The 23,583-nt window shown below is 37.0% G+C and overlaps 1 protein-coding gene and 1 long non-coding RNA gene across 10 annotated transcripts in view; both read left to right on the top strand.

Moving 5' to 3' along the window:
* The first annotated feature begins 1,750 nt into the window (after positions 1–1,750).
* The window catches only part of LOC123532198 (MAP/microtubule affinity-regulating kinase 3-like), an 81,381-nt gene continuing 59,548 nt past the window's right edge, over positions 1,751–23,583 (top strand). For 7 of the 9 annotated variants that reach the window (XM_045313581.2, XM_045313616.2, XM_045313602.2 and 4 more), the window contains exons 1-2: positions 1,752–2,279; positions 2,374–2,520. In XM_045313581.2, the coding sequence (XP_045169516.1) occupies positions 2,214–2,279; positions 2,374–2,520 (213 nt within the window). In that variant the 5' untranslated portion in view covers positions 1,752–2,213. Of the gene's footprint in view, positions 2,280–2,373; positions 2,521–23,583 lie in introns of all 9 variants that reach the window. The other 2 variants (XM_045313607.2, XM_053552568.1) reach the window with 1 other exon arrangement.
* Positions 8,388–17,216, top strand: LOC128559854 (uncharacterized). Its single transcript, XR_008372684.1, has 2 exons — positions 8,388–11,039; positions 16,525–17,216. It is a non-coding gene; the product is annotated as an uncharacterized LOC128559854 (long non-coding RNA).

Here is a 23,583-nt window from a genome sequence, read left to right as displayed (position 1 = left end):
AGCCAGGCCAAAAGAAACTATCAGCTTCATCTTTTTTATGTTAAGTGTTTTGTTTCTCTTTTTTGAAAATTTACAAATTTAAAAGATGATGTTGAATCAAACATTCAAGCTAAAACTATGTCAAACGTATTACGTCAGATTGCATCAAATAGGGAACACATGCTAAAATTTTCCGAGTGCGGTGGGGGCGGCATGTAGAATATGGTGTTTCATAAGGCAATATGATTGGGCCTGGCTTATTTCTAATCCATATTAACGATCTTCAAGAAAGTATAAACTGTATGTGAAGCTATTTGTTGTTGACATGGAACTATTCCTCAGAATGGTGGTCAGAAAGATGAAAATCTGTTGCAAGATTATAGTATGCTCGCTGGTCTGTCAACAAGAATGGTGAAATCGTTGGTATGACACACTTACAGTGAAAGATTACGCACCTTGTATTTAGTAAAGAGTAAGAACCGATATGATTGATCTTTATCATATTAAACTGAACTGATTACGTAGAAAATAATGAAATGTTTATTCACGTTGTTTCCAATAATACAAGAGGTCGTAATTAGAAATTTTACAGAAATGCCCGCAGGGAAACTCATCTAAATTCTTTCAGTCTTAGGGTGGCTGATACTCTGAAACAATTACATGAACTCGCAGTAAATTTCTTTAAATCTCGAATAAACAAGTTCTAGCATTCTCACTCATCAGATGTTCGACATGGTATCCGAGACGAACAAGGGGACCATGGTAGAGCTCTGGTATGCGAGAATGAAGTTCTAGGTGATGATCGACTTAAGATTTTTACTTAGTTGTTATAGTTAAATGGGTTAGGTTAGGTTAGATACTTTTAAAAAGGTTCTACATAAGACTGTGCTGAGAACAGTGTGTATAGGAACGTGTTTTAAGGATATACATTGAGAGAGGCTGCAGTGGTCCAGTGTTAACACTGACCATGAAACCAGAGATCGTGAGTTCGAGTCCCCGCTCCTCTATCTAAAAGTTAATAACACTGGGATAAGAGTCCCGTGCATAGCACGCTAAAGAACTGGGGTGGGGTGGAGTTTCTGGAATTGGGGCGTCTTCTGTATCATTACTAACAGTCTTCTGTAGAAGTCGCCGGTGGCGACTTTGAATAAGCTTGAAAACAAACTAACTAACTACATGTAAAACAAAACAAAAAAAAACAAAGATGTGAATTTTGTGTATAGGCCTATTGTGCACTTGAAATGATATACCGAAAAGAAAATGACAAATAGGCAAAAGAGGCATACCGTTGGTGTCTATATTAAACAGTGAATTGTGACGCGGTTTTTCTTTTTTATTACGATTTTCCATGCGTATCTTTACTGTAGCAAGAAACGTTAACACACTCATACGCCAAATGCCAGAGAAATCCGACTGCCCCGAAAAAAACAGGGGGCACCTCACAATCCTCTAGGATTTTAACTAAAGAGCTGTGCCAGGTGCCTATATACATTATAATTCGAATATATATAGGACTGTTGCTACTTTCGTGCGACCTACGTAGTGGCCGCTGAATTCATGACATTTTTGCTGACTATCCATTTTTGCACGCAGGATATAATTTTCGTTCCATTTGCATCAGCTGATTATTGATCAAGTAATGAATTCTGTATTTGACAATATAACTGGGTTTTACTCTCATCATCAGCTGTTTTACGTTATATGATGTCATATTGAAACCATTTGGCCAATCATTCACAGGTATTGCTGTGACGACATGCGCAAGATTGTCGTATTTTCGCGTGGAGAAGGGAAGTCGGCCATTTTGGGCGAAAACAATATTTAGAAATTCGGTTACGAAGAGTTTTGGCATGGATCGGGATTTTCTGTGGAATTTCAGACATTTTGCTGGATCAGAATAACTCTTGGAATATATATCTAATGAATTTAATGGAGAAAATCCCAATTTTTAACCACAATTTCATATTTTCAGCCCCGGAAAATTGCCCAATTCCAGGGCAGTTTCTATTTTCGGTACGAAACGGTCAAGATACAAACACGTTATACGGCAGGAAAGTGACAGTTCTGTAAATTTCGCGCTGCAGAAACGACAGTTGTTAATCTTTCTACTGGAGTGCGAGATTTTATAGATCATTGCAACATAGTTGCTGGAAATTTTCTGCTTTAGTTTGCAAATGGTGTAACGAGGGATCTCGTCGGTCAGCTAGTGAAAAAAGACTGATTACAAATTCAAAATGTCGACTCCATCAACTAGACTCCCTTTGCAGACAGTACACGAGTCTGTGATGTCTGAACACAGAGTAAGTATCTGTCAAATACTGGTATGATTAGTCATAAATCAATAATTAATGTTCCCCACACTTGCTTAACCCCACCCACATTTTTGCATTGCAGAAAGATGAGAAAACCAATGCAAGGATCTCTTCCTCAAAATCTAGGACTGATGAGCCACACATTGGGAAATACCGACTTATAAAGACAATAGGAAAGGGAAATTTTGCGAAAGTAAAGCTTGCCAAGCATGTTCCAACAGGAAGAGAGGTTTGATTTTCAGCTAATTTACTCTCGCTGTTCTATTGATAAGTGTAAGTCAAGGTCACCCATTGTTACCAATACATGGTCATTGAAGTGTTCAGTAGTTAACTATGTGTGTTTAATAATGGGCATTTGTTTGTTAAACTTTTACTGAAATTTATTTAAATAAATTTAAAATAGAGGCGTAATTAATGACTGTCTTAACAGAGATTTGACAACTTATTGGACTTCGTTCAAAGTTCTTATAAAAAATAAATATCAACTTCAGTGTTGAAAATACCCCAGAAGATAAACTAGGACACACTCTGAGGGGTATTCAGCACAGTTTGGATTCATGAACCTGTCCTACAAAAGCTGCAAAAAAATTATAAACTCAATCTAAGTATATGTACAGATGCTGGTTGAAAAGTACCGCAGCCCAAACATGCCCATGTGGTAAAGTCGGAATGTACCTTAAAAAAAATCAAAATTTAGGTACTTGCAAAACTTGAAATATGGTGTATTTTTGAAAACGGTTTCATTGATAATGCTACTTACTAATTGATATTTCTTAAAAGTTCCAGTTCATTGGTATGATGTTTCATCACTCCAGTCAAAACAGAATCCTCCTTCGAGCTATAAGAATTGAATGATTCCTCATGAATATGAAATGCTGTAATCTTACAGAAAACAGCAAGTTGAAATATAAAGTGGTTTCATTCTTGAAGTAGATCTCGAAGGTGGTATTTGCAAAGTAGAGTGGGGAACTGGGGTCCTCCCATTTGGAACTTTATTTGCTAGTAATGCTACTGGAAAAGAACCACTGTAGCAGGGGGAAATCCCTGGCTCCAAATAAACTGCTGAATATAGTTTTGTCCCGATAACAGAATTTTGTCCTGTTACTCATATCAAGTAAGTGTGCAAACATGGTGTCTTACTGTTTACCGGAAAAAAGACATTTGATATTGTAAACAGGCTTGAAAACATTTTTTGTTCGGTTTCATGAGCATTGAAATTCTGTAATGGTTTGAAAGATGATCGTTTTGTTAAACCAGGTAAAAATTCTGTAAACGTTTACCAGTCAGACAGTATATTAACAAGTGTAAATGTGTGAGTCTTGTAAAAAGCCTACTAGTTTGAAAGAAAATCATGCAAAACAGATCTAGCTGTTATATTTTCAATAAATGCAGCAAACACAAACGCTATAATATTCAAATTTAAGTTGACAAATTTTCTAATTAATGATTTATCACAGAAATTTCCAACATGTTGAAAATGTGCTTGCATAGATCTCGTTCTTTGTGATCATCTTGCATTGTTTTTCGGGTCATTTTTAAGACTGGAATTTGGCCCCATTCTCCTCTACAAAAACTATACCGTGTAAGTATTATTAACTTTTAACGAAAAAAAATGTAAATAGAGGACCTTTGTAGGGATGCTCTTACAAGAGTTTACATGCTAACACAGCCGGGACTTATTAATGTCTGGGATCTCCCCAGGATTTTGTTATAGCCGGACTCTGTGGAATTATAGCCTGGTACACTTTCTAGCGGTTTATTGCGATAAACATAATATTCATTTAAGTAAATTGAGGCGATGAAGAGGGCTCAGATTTAACTTTTTTGACAACATGCAAATTTTAGCAAGTAGCTTTTTTCCTTACTTGCTAGATCTGAAAATCTACTTGCAAATTTAGACTTTCAATTAAAAATGTTAAAATATCCTTAAAAATAGTGCTAGAACATTAATATTGTTTGCAGGGTTTTCCTTGACATACAATTTTATGTGTTTTAGCTCAAAATGACCGTCAAAATAATTCCTAACGCATCATTGATGGTTAGACTTAACTACCGGACGAATTAATTGCGATGTGAATTTTCATACCCAATATCGTAAGCAAAAAAATTCGTGTGACGTTTTTATCTGCTGGCATTCCGGGAAATCTACTCGCTTATAATGAGTGCAAAATTTGAGCCCTGGTGAAATATAAGAATGATATGAAACAGTTTCTGACAATGTAAAATATATTAACATATTTATCCAAGGTAGCTTAATAAGTTAATAAATCAAGAAGAAATCAATGCAAGAATCATTTTTTAATATTTTCTACTTCTTTTTCTTTGAAAGTTTGGTTTAAAAGAAAATATGCATTGTGATTTTTTTTTGCATTATTAAGTTTTTACAGAAATATAGTAGTTTGGACTTTGGAGAGGAAATAATGTCGATCTACATGTATTTGGTCCTAACAGTGTCAAACACTTTCTATCTTTTAAACCTACTCATAGTTCTGTGTTTTGTGTTTTAGTTGAATCTGCAGCTCATTTAATGAAAAAATATTTAGAGTAAAAGTAATTTAATCAAATTTTTGATGTTTTCTACCATCTCTGAGTCTGACACTATGTGTTGACTTGCCCACATTTGTACCATCTGAAATACCCTGCAGTTTCAGGTACGATTTTGCCCGATTTTCGCCAATACTGAATAGCTGTTGCAATTTTGCAAGTTTTGCAAGTAGTTTTTATTGTCGAGCCTGCTTGCAGTGAGTTCGATATAGTTGTCACTTTTGGCGGGTCGGTGTGCGTCCGTCCATGCATCTGTCCGATTTTGTTCAGATCATAACTTGTCAGTTGTTTGTCACACTGTCCATGATGATGTTCAACAACTATAACATTATTGATTTTGCTTCCGGACATGATGAAAACAGGTAATTATAGGCTGGTTATGTTTACAGGTGATAAAATGTATACATGAAAATTAATATATTGAAATTTTATAGCCGGGCGCTAAGATACTTAAGCCATGTGCAGCGCCCGGCTAAAAGGGCCTGGGGAGAACCCTGAATGTTTTCAATAAAAAATGACAGTCATGTTTATTAAAATAGGACTTGAAGCAGGAACCCTGTGGCTACTAAGGAACACACTGCACTTTTTGGTGCATACAGCAAATGATAGAAAATATGTTAGCCATTTTGTTGAATGGTTTACCTTATCAAGAGATTTTAAGGTTTTAAACTTGCTACACAAGAGTAAAGACTGGTTTTCAATATATACAGATCTAGAAATGTACCCGATAATTTAACTTTGGTCGCAGCCTGCATTGCTTTAAGAATTAACCCACCTGTTCAGCTCTATAGGGAGTGGGCGTATATACGGATTGAAGGGTTGTGAGTTCGATCCCTGGGTGAGGCGCATGTTCTCCATGACGATTAAATAATAGAATTCAGGACACACAAATTAGGTTAACTGCCCACTATTGCATAACTGAAATATTGTTGAAAAACATGCATTGAACCAAAGACAAACAAACAAAACATTGCTAATTCATACTGATGAGCGAACCAATGCTAAATTGACTAGATTTCGTACGAATCTTCACATTGTTGAAAATTTTGTTGCCAGTTCGTATTCGTCATCAGTGACGTGTTCAGAATTATTTTTGGGGTCATTTAAGAATATGATGTGCTAAAACCTGAAGGAAAACCATGCAAGTCGGTGTGCTTTTAAGTCATTTCCTTGTTTAGTCTTGTTTTTATTACAATTTGAGTTTTGTTAACTTGAGAATGCTTTGGCCTAGGATCACAAAAATTAAATAGGGAGGTTGATCATGACTAGCAGATGACCCGTATTGAATTTGAGGCCAGTAGGTCAAAGGTCAAAGTCACAATGACCAAAAACAGTTTAACGGTTTCTGGATGATAACTCAAGAACGCTTGGGCTTAGGATCATGAAAGTTGCTAGGGAGGTTGTTCATTATCAGCAGATGACCCCTATTGATTTTGAGGTCATAGGTCAAGGTCACAGTGACCCAGATAAGTTAAACCGTTTCCGGACAATAACTTGAGAACGCTTGGGCCTAGGATCACAAAACTTAATAGGGAGGGTTATCATGACCAGCAGATGACTCCTATTGATGTTGAGGTCAGTAGGTCAAAGGTAAAGGTTACAGTGAGCCAGAACAGTTAAACTGTTTCCGGACGATAACTTTAGAATGCTTGGACCTAGGATCACAAAACTAAATAGGGAGGTTGATCATGACCAGCAGATGACCCCTATTGATTTTGAGATCAGCAGGTCATACGTCAAGGTCACATTGACCCAGAACAGTAGAACTCTTTTTTTTTTTTTTTTTTTTTGCCAGATAACTAAAGAATGATTAGGTCTAAGATCAGATTTGATACGGAGGTCACTTATGACTGGTAAATGACCCATAATTATTGATTTGAGGTCAGTATGTCAAATATCCAGTGCACAGTGACCAAATAATTTCTGTTTTTGTGCAATTACTGAATGCATCAAGGGGGGCATATCATGTTCTACGAACTCTTGTTTTCCAAAATTTCATATTTAAATTTCAATGCAGTTAGAATTGAATCAATGCCTACACAATGTATTGCAAAATGCCTGTGGGACTGCTACATGCTAAGGGTTTCTGAACATCATTTTATGTCCACATATTTAGTTGCGCCTTAGCTCAGCCTTTAATGTATTGAAAGGTTTGTACTTCATGAAGTAAATCCTTGGAACTTACATCATATTTATAAAACATACATGTAAGTTTCAAGCTGTTACATCAGATGAAGCAACAACTCAAGTATTTTACTAAATGGTGCACCATCTGTGTTAATGCAGCAAACATGCATGCATGTGCACAAGACTATCAGCTTGTCAATTTGTTCAATAACCTTTAGCCTGCTGGCAGCAAGTGATTCTGCGTTTTCGTCTAGTGTTACTAAGACCAAGATCAGGCTGATCATGGTCAACACGTTCGCTATTCAGTCAGTAATATTTTCAATGAACACCACTTTAAATAATCAGTTGTACTGCCCAAAATGAATGATGGACCGGCCCATTTTAGAAATTTAGCAGGGTAAAAGTTAATGATATCTATCATATAAAAGATTTGTATAAATCTTGACATTGCTGCTACCCTTTGCTGCAAGCAGAAACTTGTAAACTTTTTCAGATTTGCTTTCTCGAGTAGCCTATAGTATATCTCTGTTCGATTTGGAAGGTTGCAATTGTTAGGAAAATGTTTGTTTGAAAAAGCTCTTTGAAAGCAAGTGTGATTATAATGCAGAGCGCCTGTATTATTGAGTGAGAGCAGCTGCTGATGAAATAAAAATCTGTCAGAGAATTTACTTTGAGAGCTATTTCGAGTTATGTATATATTAAAATTTATGAAAAATAGCAGTATAACTGTTTATCCAGGTTAAGATGGGTTAGAATTCATAGTCAGAGGAAATAAGTTATATAAATTCCTCTGGGAGTTCTTGTACCATGAAAATGAATGTCCCAGTAATGACATTTTCACATGGTCAGTAAAGGTCATTGGTCATGGTCAAAGAAAAATACTGATAACATGAAGAGTAACTTTTAGCCGAAGACTTAATTTTTAGCCGAGAGTCGATTAATAGTTATTGGCATAAGATTCTAGGTCACCAGATGCTGAAAAAACACTCGCTGCGCTGTCTGGGACATTTTACCTTGAAAAAACTGTATTTGTTGCACAAGAAATTTGCCTTTGCCTGCCTCACTGTGTCGGATCACACTGTCCATAAAAAATGGAAGAAAACATAGGGTCATAAAACATTAGAGGATTGTTTTAAAGCATGTGAAGTTGTGCACCTAGTGGTAAGTTTGGGATTTCAGTGAGCCAGATCAGAGTTATGGTCCTTGACTTAGTGAAAAATACACTTAAAGTGCTTAAAAATTTGTGTTTATGAACACATCTTTAAAAAATATTTCACCTAGAGTCGTGAAACAATGTAGTGACAAGAAGGGGCACCAATATCGGATGGACACACATCTAGTTGGTACTGAAAAAGCTTGAAACACATGTTATTTAAACTTGTACATCATAAAAATTTGTCTAATTTTTAAGGGAATGTTTGACGTTAATGCATTTTTAGCTCACCTGTCACATAGTGACAAGGTGAGCTTTTGTGATCACGCAGCGTCCGTCGTCCGTCCGTCCGTGCGTTAGTCCGTCCGTCCGTAAACTTTTGCTTGTGACCACTCTAGAGGTCACATTTTTCGTGGGATGTTTATGAAATTTGGTAAGAATGTTCACCTTGATGATATCTAGGTCAAGTTCGAAACTGGGTCACGTGCCATCAAAAACTAGGTCAGTAGGTCTAAAAATAGAAAAACCTTGTGACCTCTCTAGAGGCCATATATTTCATGAGATCTTCATGAAAATTGGTCAGAATGTTCACCTTGATGATATCTAGGTCAAGTTCGAAACTGGGTCAAGTGCCATCAAAAACTAGGTCAGTAGGTCTAAAAATAGAAAAACCTTGTGACCTCTCTAGAGGCCATATATTTCACGAGAGCTTCATGAAAATTGGTCAGAGGGTTCACCTTGATGAGATCTAGGTCAAGTTCGAAACTGGGTTACGTGCCATCAAAAACTAGGTCAGTAGGTCAAATAATAGAAAAAACCTTGTGACCTCTCTAAAGGCCATATTTTTCATGGGATCTGTATGAAAGTTGGTCTGAATGTTCATCTTGATAATATCTAGGTCAGGTTCGAAACTGGGTCACGTGCGGTCAAAAACTAGGTCAGTAGGTCTAAAAATAGAAAAACCTTGTGACCTCTCTAGAGGCCATATATTTCATGAGATCTTCATGAAAATTGGTCAGAATGTTCACCTTGATGATATATAGGTCAAGTTCGAAAGTGGGTCACATATCTAAAAAAACTAGGTCAGTAGATCAAATAATAGAAAAACCTTGTGACCTCTCTAGAGGCCATATTTTTCATGGGATCTGTATGAAAGTTATTCTGAATGTTCATCTTGATGATATCTAGGTCAAGTTCGAAAGTGGGTCACGTGCCATCAAAAACTAGGTCAGTAGGTCAAATAATAGGAAAACCTTGTGACCTCTCTAAAGGCCATATTTTTCATGGGATCTGTATGAAAATTGGTCAGAATGTTCATCTTGATGATATCTAGGTCAGGTTCGAAACTGGGTCACGTGCGGTCAAAAACTAGGTCAGTAGGTCTAAAAATAGAAAAAACCTTGTGACCTCTCTAGAGGCCATATATTTCATGAGATCTTCATGAAAATTGGTCAGAATGTTCACCTTGATGATATCTAGGTCAAGTTCGAAAGTGGGTCACATATCTAAAAAAACTAGGTCAGTAGGTCAAATAATAGAAAAACCTTGTGACCTCTCTAGAGGCCATATTTTTCATGGGATCTGTATGAAAGTTATTCTGAATTTTCATCTTGATGATATCTAGGTCAAGTTCGAAACAGGGTCATGTGCGGTCAAAAACTAGGTCAGTAGGTCTAAAAATAGAAAAACATTGTGACCTCTCTAGAGGCCATACTTGTGAATGGATCTTCATAAAAATTGGTCAGAATGTTCATCTTGATGATATCTAGGTCAAGTTCGAAAGTGGGGCACGTGCCATCAAAAACTAGGTCAGTAGGTCAAATAATGAAAAAACGTTGTGACCTTTCTAGAGGCCATATTTTTCATGGAATCTGTATGAAAGTTGGTCTGAATGTTTATCTTGATGATATATAGGTCAAGTCTGAAACTGGGTCAACTGCGATCAAAAACTAGGTCAGTAGGTCTTGAAATAGAAAAACCTTGTGACCTCTCTAGAGGCCATACCCTTGAATGGATCTTCATGAAAATTGGTCAGAATGTTCACCTTGATGATATCTAGGTCAAGTTTGAAACTGGGTCACATGCCTTAAAAAACTAGGTCGGTAGGTCAAATAATAAAAAAACCTTGTGACCTCTCTAGAGGCCATACTTTTTCATGGGATCTGTATGAAAATTGGTCTGAATGTTCATCTTGATGATATCTAGGTCAGTTTTGAAACTGGGTCAACTGTGGTCAAAAACGAGGTCAGTAGGTCTAAAATTAGAAAAATCTTTTGACATCTCTAGAGGCCATATTTTTCAATGGATCTTCATGAAAATTGATCTGAATGTTCACCTTGATGATATCTAGGTCATTTTCGAAACTGGGTCACGTGCGGTCAAAAACTAGGTCAGTAGGTAACGTGGGCCACGTGCTATCAAAAACTAGGTCAGTAGGTCAAATTATAGGAAAACCTTGTGACCTCTCTAAAGGCCATATTTTTCATGGGATCTGTATGAAAGTTGGTCTGAATGTTTATCTTGATGATATCTAGGTCATTTTCGAAACTGGGTCACGTGCGGTCAAAACTAGGCCAGTAGGTATAAAAATAGAAAAACCTTGTGACCTCTCTAGAGGCCATTTTTTTCACGAGATCTTCATGAAAATTAGTGAGAATGTTCACCTTGATGATATCTAGGTAAAGTTCAAAACAGGGTCACGTACCTTCGAAAACTAGGTCAATAAGTCAAATAATAGAAAAACCTTGTGACCTCTCTAGAGACCATATTTTTCAATGGATCTTCATGAAAATTGGTCAGAATTTTTATCTTGAAAATATCTAGGTCAAGTTCAAAACTGGGTCACATGAGCTCAAAAACTAGGTCACTATGTCAAATAATAGAAAAAACGATGTCATACTCAAAACTGGGTCATGTGGGAAGAGGTGAGCGATTCAGGACCATCATGGTCCTCTTGTTTACATATAGAAAGCAAGTGGGAAATAACATAAAAAAAGAGGGAAACTTTTAAAGTTTATTTTAACAAGTGTTGTATTGTTTTCTGTGCTTCAGTAAAAAAAGGTATTGGCATTCCAGATATTTTATACAATACTGTGTATAAATAAACAAAGCTGTGGATTGTTGAACTTCCCATCACTCTAAAGTAAGCTGCTTATTTCCTAGTTCACCAGCTAATTGTGTTTCTGTGGATTTATATGTCGAGAGATTTTTTTACTGTTGCCCAAGTTGCTTTGGTATCGTAATCTGATTACATTGGTCATATTGTGTCGCTGTGCTTTTGGCTTTTAGGTTTCATTTCTCTATTTTGTTCTTTATTTGTTTTCTGCTATGTCTATGTTCTCTAGAGTAAGTGAGACACAGTGATCTTTGTACGGAGTGACAATTTCCTGATGAATTGATGGGGAGATTGATTTCCTTTGGGAGTGTTTTTTCTGATTTTGCCACCTTCACTAATAGAGAGAATTTAGAAGATGATTATGAAATTTCCGATAAAATTTACTGATTTCCCTTCTTTTAATAGTGGCATATCCAGCCAACTTGAAGATTTGATCCTCTTTTTCAACTGCCCTGACAATCACAGTGCCTTTGGCATGCAAGATGCAAATGTAATGCCGTTAAACATGTTGAATGGCTGAACCTTATCTCTCTTAGAATAGATGTTGGAGTTGTATGAAACTGGTTGTGATCATTCAGTGTCTGATTTTGAAGTCAAGTGCTCTTGAAAACCTATTCTATTAATACAAGTATTATTTCCACCAGCCTATGTGCTGTGCATTTCCACAGCAAAAAAAGGAGTGCATTTTTTTAACAGGATATATGCATTAGGATGAGATCTTGTAATAGATAAGACTAAGAACATGTTTTGTGTCTGTTTCCATCTTAACATCTGGAATACTTTGGTTTTATTGCTAGATGTAGATCTAATTTGAGCTTGCTATAAAGGTTATAGTTTATGCTCACAGATCTGAGATGAAAATTCTAGTGTTAAAAGAATTGTTTTGATATACCTCTTCTTGTTACTGAGAATCATGTAATCACTGTCAGTTGTTAACTTTTATAAGTTAGTTGTTATTACCAGTGTCAGTACTTGACTTAGAAACTGTTGTGCTATTGTAACTCCTTATTTAAGGTATTAGGCCCATAATAGAGTATCTCCTTTTTGAAGAGTATTCAATTTCTACCATAAACCTACCTTGACTGCGATTTTCAGGGGTGTGTTGGTTCAAGCCCCACTGGGACCAAAATTTTTTTTCCTTATTTTTCTAGTAAGTTTTTACTTCTTTCAAGACTTGTTATTGATTTATTGTACAAAAATGGAAAATATTCATAAATTTGATAAGCGATTTCTTGCTGTTCAAAGTGAAGTTACCTCTGAAATAGAAGGGGTAGAGTTAGACATCTATAAAAATACTGAGTTAGTGCGGTAAATGTTCTCTATTTTGCCTTCATTCTTTAGATTACATATTGTGGAAGAAATTTAGGTAAGTTTTACTTCTGTCCCACAGTTATTTTTGAATGAAGTGAGCAAAAATCAAAACAGACCCGCAGGATTCGACCTTAATTTTTCAATGTTGGAGATAGAATTCTGTCTAATTAAATCCGTTTACTTGAGGGTGCTAGAAAAAAATGATACTGACACTTTTATTTTTTATTTTTATAATTGTTTACCAATAGTTTGATGATTCTTTCATAAAAAATAATGGTATAATGAAATCTCTGCAAACATTTTGGATACAGGCCGCCACGTTAAAATATGTCTGTACTTGAGCTTGAGGAAATACCATAAATTACACAAAATTTATAAAAAACGGCACGGTAAAAGTTTTAAAAAATTTGCAACAAAGTGCGAAGCACGGTCAACTGTAAGAATATACCAAGCAAATGCCATTTTTAGCTCACCTGTCACAAAGTGACAAGGTGAGCTTTTGTGATCGCGCGGCGTCTGTCGTCCGTCCGTCCGTGCGTGCGTCCGTAAACTTTTGCTTTTGACCACTCTAGAGGTCACATTTTTCATGGGATCTTTATGAAAGTTGGTCAGAATGTTCACCTTGATGATATCTAGGTCAAGTTCGAAACTGGGTCACGTGCCATCAAAAACTAGGTCAGTAGGTCTAAAAATAGAAAAACCTTGTGACCTCTCTAGAGGCCATATATTTCACAAGATCTTCATGAAAATTGGTCAGAATGTTCACCTTGATGATATCTAGGTCAAGTTCGAAACTGGGTCACGTGGAGTCAAAAACTAGGTCAGTAGGTCTAAAAATAGAAAAACCTTGTGACCTCTCTAGAGGCCATATTTTTCATGAGATCTTCATGAATATTGGTCAGAATGTTCACCTTGATGATATCTAGGTCAAGTTCGAAACTGGGTCACGTGGGGTCAAAAACTAGGTCATTAGGTCTATAAATAGAAAAACTATTTGACCTCTCTAGAGGCCATATTTTTCAATGGATCTTCATGAAAGTTAATCAGAATGTTCACCTTGATGATATCTAGGTCAAGTTCGAAACTGGGTCACGTGGGGGTAAAAACTAGGTCAGTAGATCTAAAAATAGAAAAACCTTGTGACCTATCTAGAGGCCATATTGTTCATGAGATCTTCATGAATATTGGTCAGAATGTTCACCTTGATGATATCTAGGTCAGGTTCGATACTGGGTCATGTTGGATCAAAAACTAGGTCGGTAGGTCTAAAAATAGAAAAAACCTTGTGACCTCTCTAGAGGCCATATTTCTCAATGTATCTTCATGAAAATTGGTGAGAATGTTCACCTTGATGATATCTAGGTCAAGTTCAAAACTGGGTCACTTGCGGTCAAAAACTAGGTCAGAAGGTCTAAAAATAGAAAAAACTTGTGACCTCTCTAGAGGCCATATTTTTCAATGGATCTTCAGGAAAATTGGTCAGAATGTTTACCTTGATGATATCTAGATCAAGTTCGAAACTGGGTCACGTGGGGTTAAAAACTAGGTCAATAGATCTAAAAATAGAAAAACCTTGTGACCTCTCTAGAGGCCATATTTTTCATGAGATCTTCATGAATATTGGTCAGAATGTTCACCTTGATGATGTCTAGGTCAGGTTCGAAACTGGGTCACGTGGGGTCAAAAACTAGGTCAGTAGGTCTAAAAATAGAAAAACCTTGTGACCTCTCTAGAGGCCATATTTCTCAATGGATCTTCATGAAAACTGGTGAGAATGTTCAGCTTGATGATATCTAGGTCAGGTTCGTAACTTGGTCATGTGAAGTCAAAAACTAGGTCATTAGGTCGAAAAATAGAAAAACCTTGTGACCTCTCTAGAGCAGGGCTCCGGAAATTTTGATAACTCAATCGGTCCGAAACGAAAATCCTGACATCGGCGCTACCCCACCCACCGCATTCCCAATATTACATATTTTGTAAAACATGATAGGGTAAAGAAATAAGCATGTCATGCATTAAAACTGAGTTACCAGTCACCACGCGTTACCATACAATGAAGACAGTTATTCAGTGTTTTGTGTGATCGTTACTTTGTTTAAATTTCAATGTTTTTCCGAGATAATACGAGGCATTGACCCTGTGTGCGTAACTAGTCTAAAAGCCAACGCACGTGACTTCGATACCGTATGCACGGCAGATACTTTGTGATGTTTCCTCATTCTTTGACGGAATTCTATAACATACAATGTGTCAAAGTGAGTTACACGACACATATTCTCTGCTAAACAACCTCAGTATTTAAAGAATACTCTGTCGCGGACAGAATGTGTACGTTATTTGAACGCTGAGATTGAATTTCCCGCATGTATAGTACCAAAACGTCACGCGGGTTGGCCACGGATATTTCATTTCACTTACGTTGTACTTCAATAAGCAACTACATTTTATAAAGTTATATGTTCTCTTCTGATGTAAACAAAATTTCATTTTGAAACGTTTTTTAAAAGACCGATTTGAAAAACAGTGCCACTCCGGTTTTCTTTATCAGTCGTGGTTGCCCGTCCATTTTTAGCTCACCTGTCACAAAGTGACAAGGTGAGCTTTTGTGATCGCGCGGTGTCCGTCGTCCGTCGTGCGTGCGTCCGTAAACTTTTGCTTGTGACCACTCTAGAGGTCACATTTTTCATGGGATCTTTATGAAAGTTGGTCAGAATGTTCATCTTGATGATATCTAGGTCAAGTTCGAAACTGGGTCACGTGCCTTCAAAAACTAGGTCAGTAGGTCTAAAAATAGAAAAACCTTGTGACCTCTCTAGAGGCCATATATATCACAAGATCTTCATGAAAATTGGTCAGAATGTTCACCTTGATGATATCTAGGTCAAGTTCGAAACTGGGTCACATGGGGTCAAAAACTAGGTCAGTAGATCTAAAAATAGAAAAACCTTGTGACCTCTCTAGAGGCCATATTTTTCATAAGATCTTCATGAATATTGGTCAGAATGTTCACCTTGATGATATCTAGGTCGGGTTTGAAACTGGGTCATGTGGGTTCAAAAACTAGGTCAGTAGGTCTAAAAATAGAAAAACCTTGTGACCTCTCTAGAGGCCATATTTCTCAATGGATCTTCATGAAAATTGGTCAGAATGTTTACCTTGATGATATCTAGGTTAAGTTCGAAACTGGGTCACTTGCGGTCAAAAACTAGGTCAGTAGGTCTAAAAATAGAAAAACCTTGTGACCTCTCTAGAGATCATATTTTTCAATGGATCTTCATGAAAGTTGGTCAGAATGTTTACCTTGATGATATCTAGGTTAAGTTCGAAACTGGGTCACGTGGGGTTAAAAACTAGGTCAGTAGATCTAAAAATAGAAAAACCTTGTGACCTCTCTAGAGGCAATATTTTTCATGAGATCTTCATGAATGTTGGTCAGAATGTTCACCTTGATGATATCTAGGTCAAGTTCGAAACTGGGTCACGTGGGGTCAAAAACTAGGTCAGTAGATCTAAAAATAGAAAAACCTTGTGACCTCTCTAGAGGCCAAATTTTTCATGAGATCTTCATGAATGTTGGTCAGAATGTTCACCTTGATGATATCTAGGTCAGGTTCGAAACTGGGTCACGTGGGGTCAAAAACTAGGTCAGTAGGTCAAAAAATAGAAAAACCTTGTGACCTCTCTAGAGCCCATATTTCTCAATGGATCTTCATGAAAATTGTTGAGAATGTTCAGTTTGATGATATCTAGGTCAAGTTTAAAAGTGGGTCATGTGCCTTCAAAAACTAGGTCATTAGGTCAAATAATAGAAAAACCTTGTGACCTCTCTAGAGGCCATATTTTTCAATGGATTTTCATGAAAATTGGTCAGAATTTTTTATCTTGATGATATCTAGGTCACGTGCTCAAAAACTAGGTCACTATGTCAAATAATAGAAATAACGACGTCATACTCAGTTCAACACTGAGTCATGTGGGGATAGGTGAGCGATTCAGGACCATCATGGTCCTCTTGTTTTCTTTTTTGTACAGTCGGGTTGCAAAGACGATTTTCTGCATTTGTTTCTACTGGAGCCCCAACAAATGAATCATGTAATTTTTTCAAATCAAGTAATTATAAAAATTATTTTTATCGGTTTTCCGTGTGATGTCTCATTAAATCAAAGACCTATAATGTACAATTATAGCTCTTTGATTAAAATTAAATTCCTTTGATTAAATGCAGCGACCATTTGTTTGTTACCGTGATCAAACATAGCCTTTTGAAATAAACCATCCGTCGGATTCTAAATAGAAGAAGTGGATCCCCGTCGAAATGATTTGGATCCAGTCAGAAACGTTAGGAAACCAGTCAAAAATGTTTAATACACCGCAGTCGGCTGTCTGCAAACATTAAAGGATGTGCCGCGCGAGCACTGATTGCGTCACGCGCTAATTACGGACCGATTATCAAAGTGACAATCAGACCGATTGACACGTTTATTGATTATCTGAAGGTGCGACCAACAATTTCCTGCTTGGCAGGTGATCGTGTATTGAGATATCAGACCGAAATTTATACTTTTCTCCATTTTTACGGGACCGATTTTTTTCGTTTTTTCACTTCACGAATCGGTCTGAAAAGTCAAAAATCGGTCCAAAACCGACAAACCGGCAAATTTCCGAAGCCCTGCTCTAGAGGCCATATTTTTCACGAGATCTTCATGAAAATTGGTGAGAATGTTCACCTTGATGATATCTAGGTCAAGTTTAAAGTGGGTCACGTGCCTTCGAAAACTAGGTCATAAAGTCAAATAATAGAAAAAGCTTGTGACCTCTCTAGAGGCCATATTTTTCAATGGATCTTCATGAAAATTGGTCAGAATTTTTTATCTTGATGATATCTAGGTCACATGTGCTCAAAAACTAGGTGACTATGTCAAATAATAGAAATAACGACGTCATACTCAGTTCAACACTGGGTCATGTGGGGATAGGTGAGCGATTCAGGACCATCATGGTCCTCTTGTTTAAATATTACTATTAGGGGCCTAATACCTTAAGTAAGTTTTTTTTAGTCATCATAAACACAGAATAATTTATTCAAGTTTTGCAAAATAAGCAAATGTTTATGTTTTGAATTTACTAATTTACTACATGTAGGCGTGATTGTGTCTTTTGAGGTCACATGCATGCAAGTTGTTCTAAGCAGTCTTACCTAAACAGTTGCTGACTGCAAGAATGTTTGCTGTCAATTTTTATGGGCTTTTTGTCGAACCCTCTTGCGGAAGTGAAGACATAGTTGTCCAAATGGCGGTTCGGTGTATGTGAGTGTGTGTGTCCGTCTGAATTTGTTTGTCAGGACCAGAACTTTGACATGCATGGAGCAATCTCGTTTAAATTCGGCCTGAATGTTAAACTCAGTGAGACTGAGTGTCCTGCGCAAACCCGAGGTTCCTATCTCAAAGGTCAAGGTCACAGTTGGAAGTCAAAGGTCATTTCAGATCTTGTCCAGCCCATAGCTTTGACATGCATTGAGGAATCTTGTTTATATTTGGCATGAATGTTAACCTCAGTGAGACAGAGTGTCGTGCGCAAACCCAAGGTTTCTATCTCAAAGGTCAAGGTCCCAGTTGGAGGTCAGAGGTCATGTCAGATCTTGTCTGGCCCATAACTTTGACATGCATTTAGGAATCTTGTTTATATATTGGCATGAATGTTTAACTCAATGAGACAGACTCTATCTCAAAGGTCAAGGTCACAGTTAGGGGCCAAAGGGTGGGCTCAACGCATTGCCCATAGGCATCTAGTTTTATTTAGGGTTCAAACTTCAAAAAGTTGACTAAGAGCTTGCTTTTGTAAGTAAATGGGAATTGCTCCTGAAAATGCCTATTAACACTTGGCATACTTTTCCAGTCATAAGAAGGAACACTTCTTAAATGTATTAACATAAAACAAGATTGTATCTTGACAATCTGTCCTTGGTGAATAAGACACATTTATTAATAAAGGAAACTTTTGTCAATGTTTGATGACACCCTCTTGTCTTAATAGGGACACTTACAGCGTTCGACACTAACGGTGTCCCGGGATCCCGAGGACACCAAAAATCCGCAAGGGATCCTAAAGTTCACAATTTCGGTGTTCCGTCGGGACTCTTGATTTTCAGATAAAATATGATTCTAAAAAAATGAAATTCCCCAGTCTTGTTCGCTCAAACATCGGTCTTTTGCTAAGCCAGGGCGTTCAGTTGACCCGAGGTCCCGGGTTTTGACCCGCGAAAATCGAGAAAAACTCGTATTTTACCCGCATAAATTACGGCACGTGCGTCGGCTTGACTCGCGGAAATTTACTTAGATGCGTTCCGAGTTCGATAGTTCTGCCCCCTGTCAATCAAAATCCCAGTGAATTTCAATATTGTTCGCCGGCACAAGCGGAAATATGGCAGTAGGCGGAGCGTCGTATGTTAATTAGCTACCGACAGATGTCAGTCACGCCACGCGCCAAATGACACGTGCTTATCTCGCGGTTTGTATTTAGTACAATATGCCATGTCATTATCAAAGGTGTTTATTGATCAATGTTTACAAGTTAATTGATAAACAATGCAGCCTTAGATTATCGTGTTTGTACCATTATTTTGTGTGCTCGATACGATTACATGAGCCGGTCGGCTGTGACGGTCTATAACAAATTTATTATCATTGGCCGAGGCTTTGTTTGGGCAAAACAAATTAAATAAGCAGAAATTATACGTGGTATGATGAGAAAATAAAGTTAAAACAGTTATCCGTTCTAGAACTTTAACTGTTACTTTTGTTTTTCGTATTTGTCACTCGCTTTCTAGACCGACATTTTCGAACATTTTTATCATTTCTTACAAGATTTTTCTAGTACAAACTAAAATAAAAAGCCAATAAAACGTCTGCATTTACCAAAAATATTATCACTGTTGCCAAAGCAGCTCTTGTTTAGAAGAATTTGCTGATAATAAAAGCATGCAAACACTAAACCCCACCCACTTTTAGGCAATGTGCAAAATAAAACAACTAAAATATGAAATGTTTAAGAAAATCTGTTATGACCAATGTACTAGTTTTAGATAAAGTCTGTGGGAGTTGCATTAATAAGGCCTAAAAAATCTTTGTATCTGGTAACATGCTCAAAAAATTAGGGTAGGTAGGTCGGAACAATTTTTTTTTTGAATTTTTTTTTTATTTAAGGGAGACTTTTCGGAATTTTTTTTATGTCAAAAAAATGATTACAAATAAGGGGGTTATAAGGGGGAATGAACTAGGCGGCATACATTTAGACGAACTACAACAAATGGCAGAGGAGTGCGATAGTAGTGAAGATGAGGGGGAAGAGGACTTGGACAGAAATGGCATTATTCTTTTACAGCAAAAGTCATACTAGCTACTGTTGTCATTGATGTAAAATGGAAATAAAGTGGAAATAAAATACATTTAGTACTGTAAACAGTTGTGTTTGTTAGATTTTAGTTTTTTTCATGTTCTTACCACATTTTGTTATCAGGGACTCCTAATTTTCAGCAGGGATTCCTAAATTTCCCAGCAGGTATTCCTTCGGGATACCTGGCAAAAAAGTTAGTGTCGAACGCTGACTTAAAGATGAAGTAATTCTAAGTGCTCTATACCACACTACAGAGATGTAAAAATTGTGTTATAAATTTGACTGAAATAACTTCAAATAAGGTCATAGGAATGAGGTTTTTAGATACATGTTTATAAGCTGATATCTTAAACCTGTCATAATGTTGTGTTTAGAGATTTAGTTTTACTATAAAGGTATATAATAAATATATATATTTTGCTACAAAAGATTTATCGATAACCTATGATAGATAATGGCCTTATACGGGCCCTTGGGCTGTTGTTTTTCTTGAGCCTGATTGACTTTTTACAAAGGGTAAAAAATCTAACCCAATAATGTGTATTCTACTAAATATTTTCTTTTCATTGAGAATCATTGACTTTTCAACTTGAGGTACAAACAACAAGTGTGAAAAATTGAAGAGAAAATAACCAGTTCCTTAATATTCTGTTGTTATTTTCTGCCACAGGAAATTTCCTAAAGGTTGATGTCATATTGGATAGTTCCTGATTTGTGTCTGACATGAACCTATTTATTCCACATTTTCCATAAAGATTACCAACCGATAAGCTGTTAAGTGTCAAATGATGTAATCTAACTAAAAACATGGTATTGTGTTTGTGAAAATTATAGGTTTTAAACTTTATAATTATGTGATGTATTGGAATGTCAATTGCCAGATCTGTTTCAAGAACGTTTTAGATATTTTGATTTAGAAAAATCAGAAATGTACATGTCTTAAATTGTTACAGCATCCTCCAATGGTTTATTGTCGAGCCCGCTTGCGGTGAGCTCGATATAGTCGTCACTTTTGGCGGGTCAGTGTATGTGCTTGCGTCCGTCTGTGTGTGTGTGTGTGTCCGTCCGTCCGTGTGTATGTGCATCCGTCTGATTTTGTCCGGACCATAACTGACCTGCGTGGACCAATCTTGTTTATATTTGGCATGAATGTTTACCTCAATGAGAAGGAGTGTCATGCGCAAACCCCATGTTCTTATCTTAAAGGTCAAGGTCACAGTTGGAGGTCAAAGGTCAATTGAAGTTTTCCGGACATACTTTGACATGCATGGACCAATTTGTTATATTGGCATGAATGTTGCCTCAATATGAAGGAGTGTCATGCGCAAAACCATGTTCCTATCTAAAGGTCAAGGTCACAGTTAGAGGTCAAGGTCTAATTAGAAGTATTGTCAGGAGCATTTCTTTTAATCAGCATGGTGATTATGATGTACTTGGCATGAAGTTTCAACTTATGAGACGGAGTGTCATGCGCAAGAAGCAGGTCCCTAGGTCTAAGGTCAAGGTCACACTTAGAGGCCAAAGATGCTGGCAGGCTCGACATTCTGCCTGTGGACATGTAGAATGTATTTCTAGTTGAGTTATTTATTAATCAGACATTGACATTTGGGTATGGGTGCCTGACAGCCTAATTGGACAGACGTTATGGACCAAAGTTAGTAGTTTGTACTCTGCCAGGCACTCCAGACTTAGTATTGTTATAGGTTTGGAGGCAAAAAATAAATGAATGAAATTTTTCGTTGAAACTAGATGCACTCAGCTGGATAATGCTACCTGCAGTTCATAACTTGGGTAAAAGATTTCTAACATGTGTTTAGAGTTTTTTTGCCTACATCTTTCTGTTCAAAATCCAGTAACAGGAAGGATCCAACAAATATATTGGCCTACTTGTCTTGTACTAGAATGTTTATCTCATTACTGCTAGATTATGATCAACCTGAAAACAGTTGATGTTCTTATTGAAGCAGTATTACTCAGGAATTGACTACATTAATGCAGCATTTATAATGTTTTCTGATCTATATTTGATTAAGAATATGTTTTTGTGTTATCATAAGGGTTATTTATGTACTCAGTTGTACACGGTTTGATAACTGCAAAATATAAAACTGCATAATTATGTGACTGAAAGACTAGGTTACAGATTTAGGACAGGGGAAAGTCTGTTTAGTTTTTTTGTATCTGGTATTTTTAACCGGTCTACTTAGGTTATTGTTTGACACCTTCAGTATCTGTATAACCGGAATGATAAATGTTAAGGTATGGCTGAAGTGTTTTTGGCTTAAAAGGTGGTCACGATTTATCCCAGCTGTACCACTAAAATGTACCAGTTCCGTTTTAACCCATATTATGCTGGACACGACTGTTTCTGCCTTTGCGACCAGTGTAGATCATGATCTGCACTGTTTGCCATTCAGTCAGTATCTCTTTGGTAAACACCCCTTTTAACAGTCAATGGTACTGTCCAAATTGAAAGATGGACCAGTCCATTATAGAAATTTAGCAGGGTAAGGGTTAAGGAAGCCAATGTTAATAGAATGTTTCTCATTGCAGAGTTGGTGCAGCCGTTCTGCGCATGCGCGGAAATATCAAATGGAACGCATTTTTTGCATGTCCACACGCATTTAGTGTATAACAGGGATATAAATTAACACTCGCCCAGTCGCCCAGTGCGACCAGATTTGAAGCTGGTCGAGTCAGTTTTCCAAAATAGTCGCCCAGCCGGCGAATGTCTTTGGATTCTCCTATTAATGTCAATAAATTATTCTGGGTTTTTCCGAGACTGTCTTATTAATATGAACTACGTCACTTAAATCGACCAATCAAAATTACCGATATATACTATGACCAATCGGAATACGCGGATCATTTACTCCGTCACTAACATTATGGCTGCGCCCATAGGGTATTGAAGGTTGTTAAAGAGCTTAGAACGGCCGGTCGCGGCGACAAAAGGAAATATTATCAGGATTATTTAAACACCTAAAGGCTAATGAGGACTTTTAATGAAAAATGGGCTGTTAACAGACCGCGGCTCAGCATAGAACACCGACCGCAACATGGTTTGTACTTTTTGTACAAGTAATAATTTCGTAATTGCGAGTCCTGTAACTCGACAATGTAACAAAATACTAGAATTCAGATGTCCATAAGCGTGCAGCCTCTATCAAAATGCCCATAAACAACCCAAATCATCTAGTGCTGCAAAAATCATTCAAACTTTAAGTGCGTCTGTGTTTGAGAGGCTGTGTCCTATATTTAGAACATGTCATGCACTGGTTGATTACAACTTTCCTTTTCAGTGTGAGTTTGATGAGTGTTCTGTAATTATATTTAAGAAATTCATGTATTTTGGCAGGAAGCAAATTACAAGACTTATTATTAAGTATGTCGATCTAAACCGCTGTTAGTATATATTTCCGCTAATAATAGCTGGGCCCCTAACTTTTAGGCTGGGCCCCTAGAATTTGCCTGTAAGGAGCCCAGTTGGCTAATAGGGTCTGAGTGTTAATTTATATCCCTGTATAATGTGCATAATATACTGACTAAAGGTTAGGGTTAGAATCACCATGGTTACAAAATATATACTGGTACATTTAAGGTATTTTTGTTCAAATTTAGTTAATACGGTATATACCGGAGTCTGTAAT

The sequence above is a fragment of the Mercenaria mercenaria genome, chromosome 1 (genome assembly GCF_021730395.1).
Source record: "Mercenaria mercenaria strain notata chromosome 1, MADL_Memer_1, whole genome shotgun sequence".
In the NCBI taxonomy this organism is placed as follows: Eukaryota; Metazoa; Mollusca; class Bivalvia; order Venerida; family Veneridae; genus Mercenaria; species Mercenaria mercenaria.
Note: the sequence above shows the minus strand (reverse complement) of the source record. Positions and strands in the feature narration are given on the sequence as shown.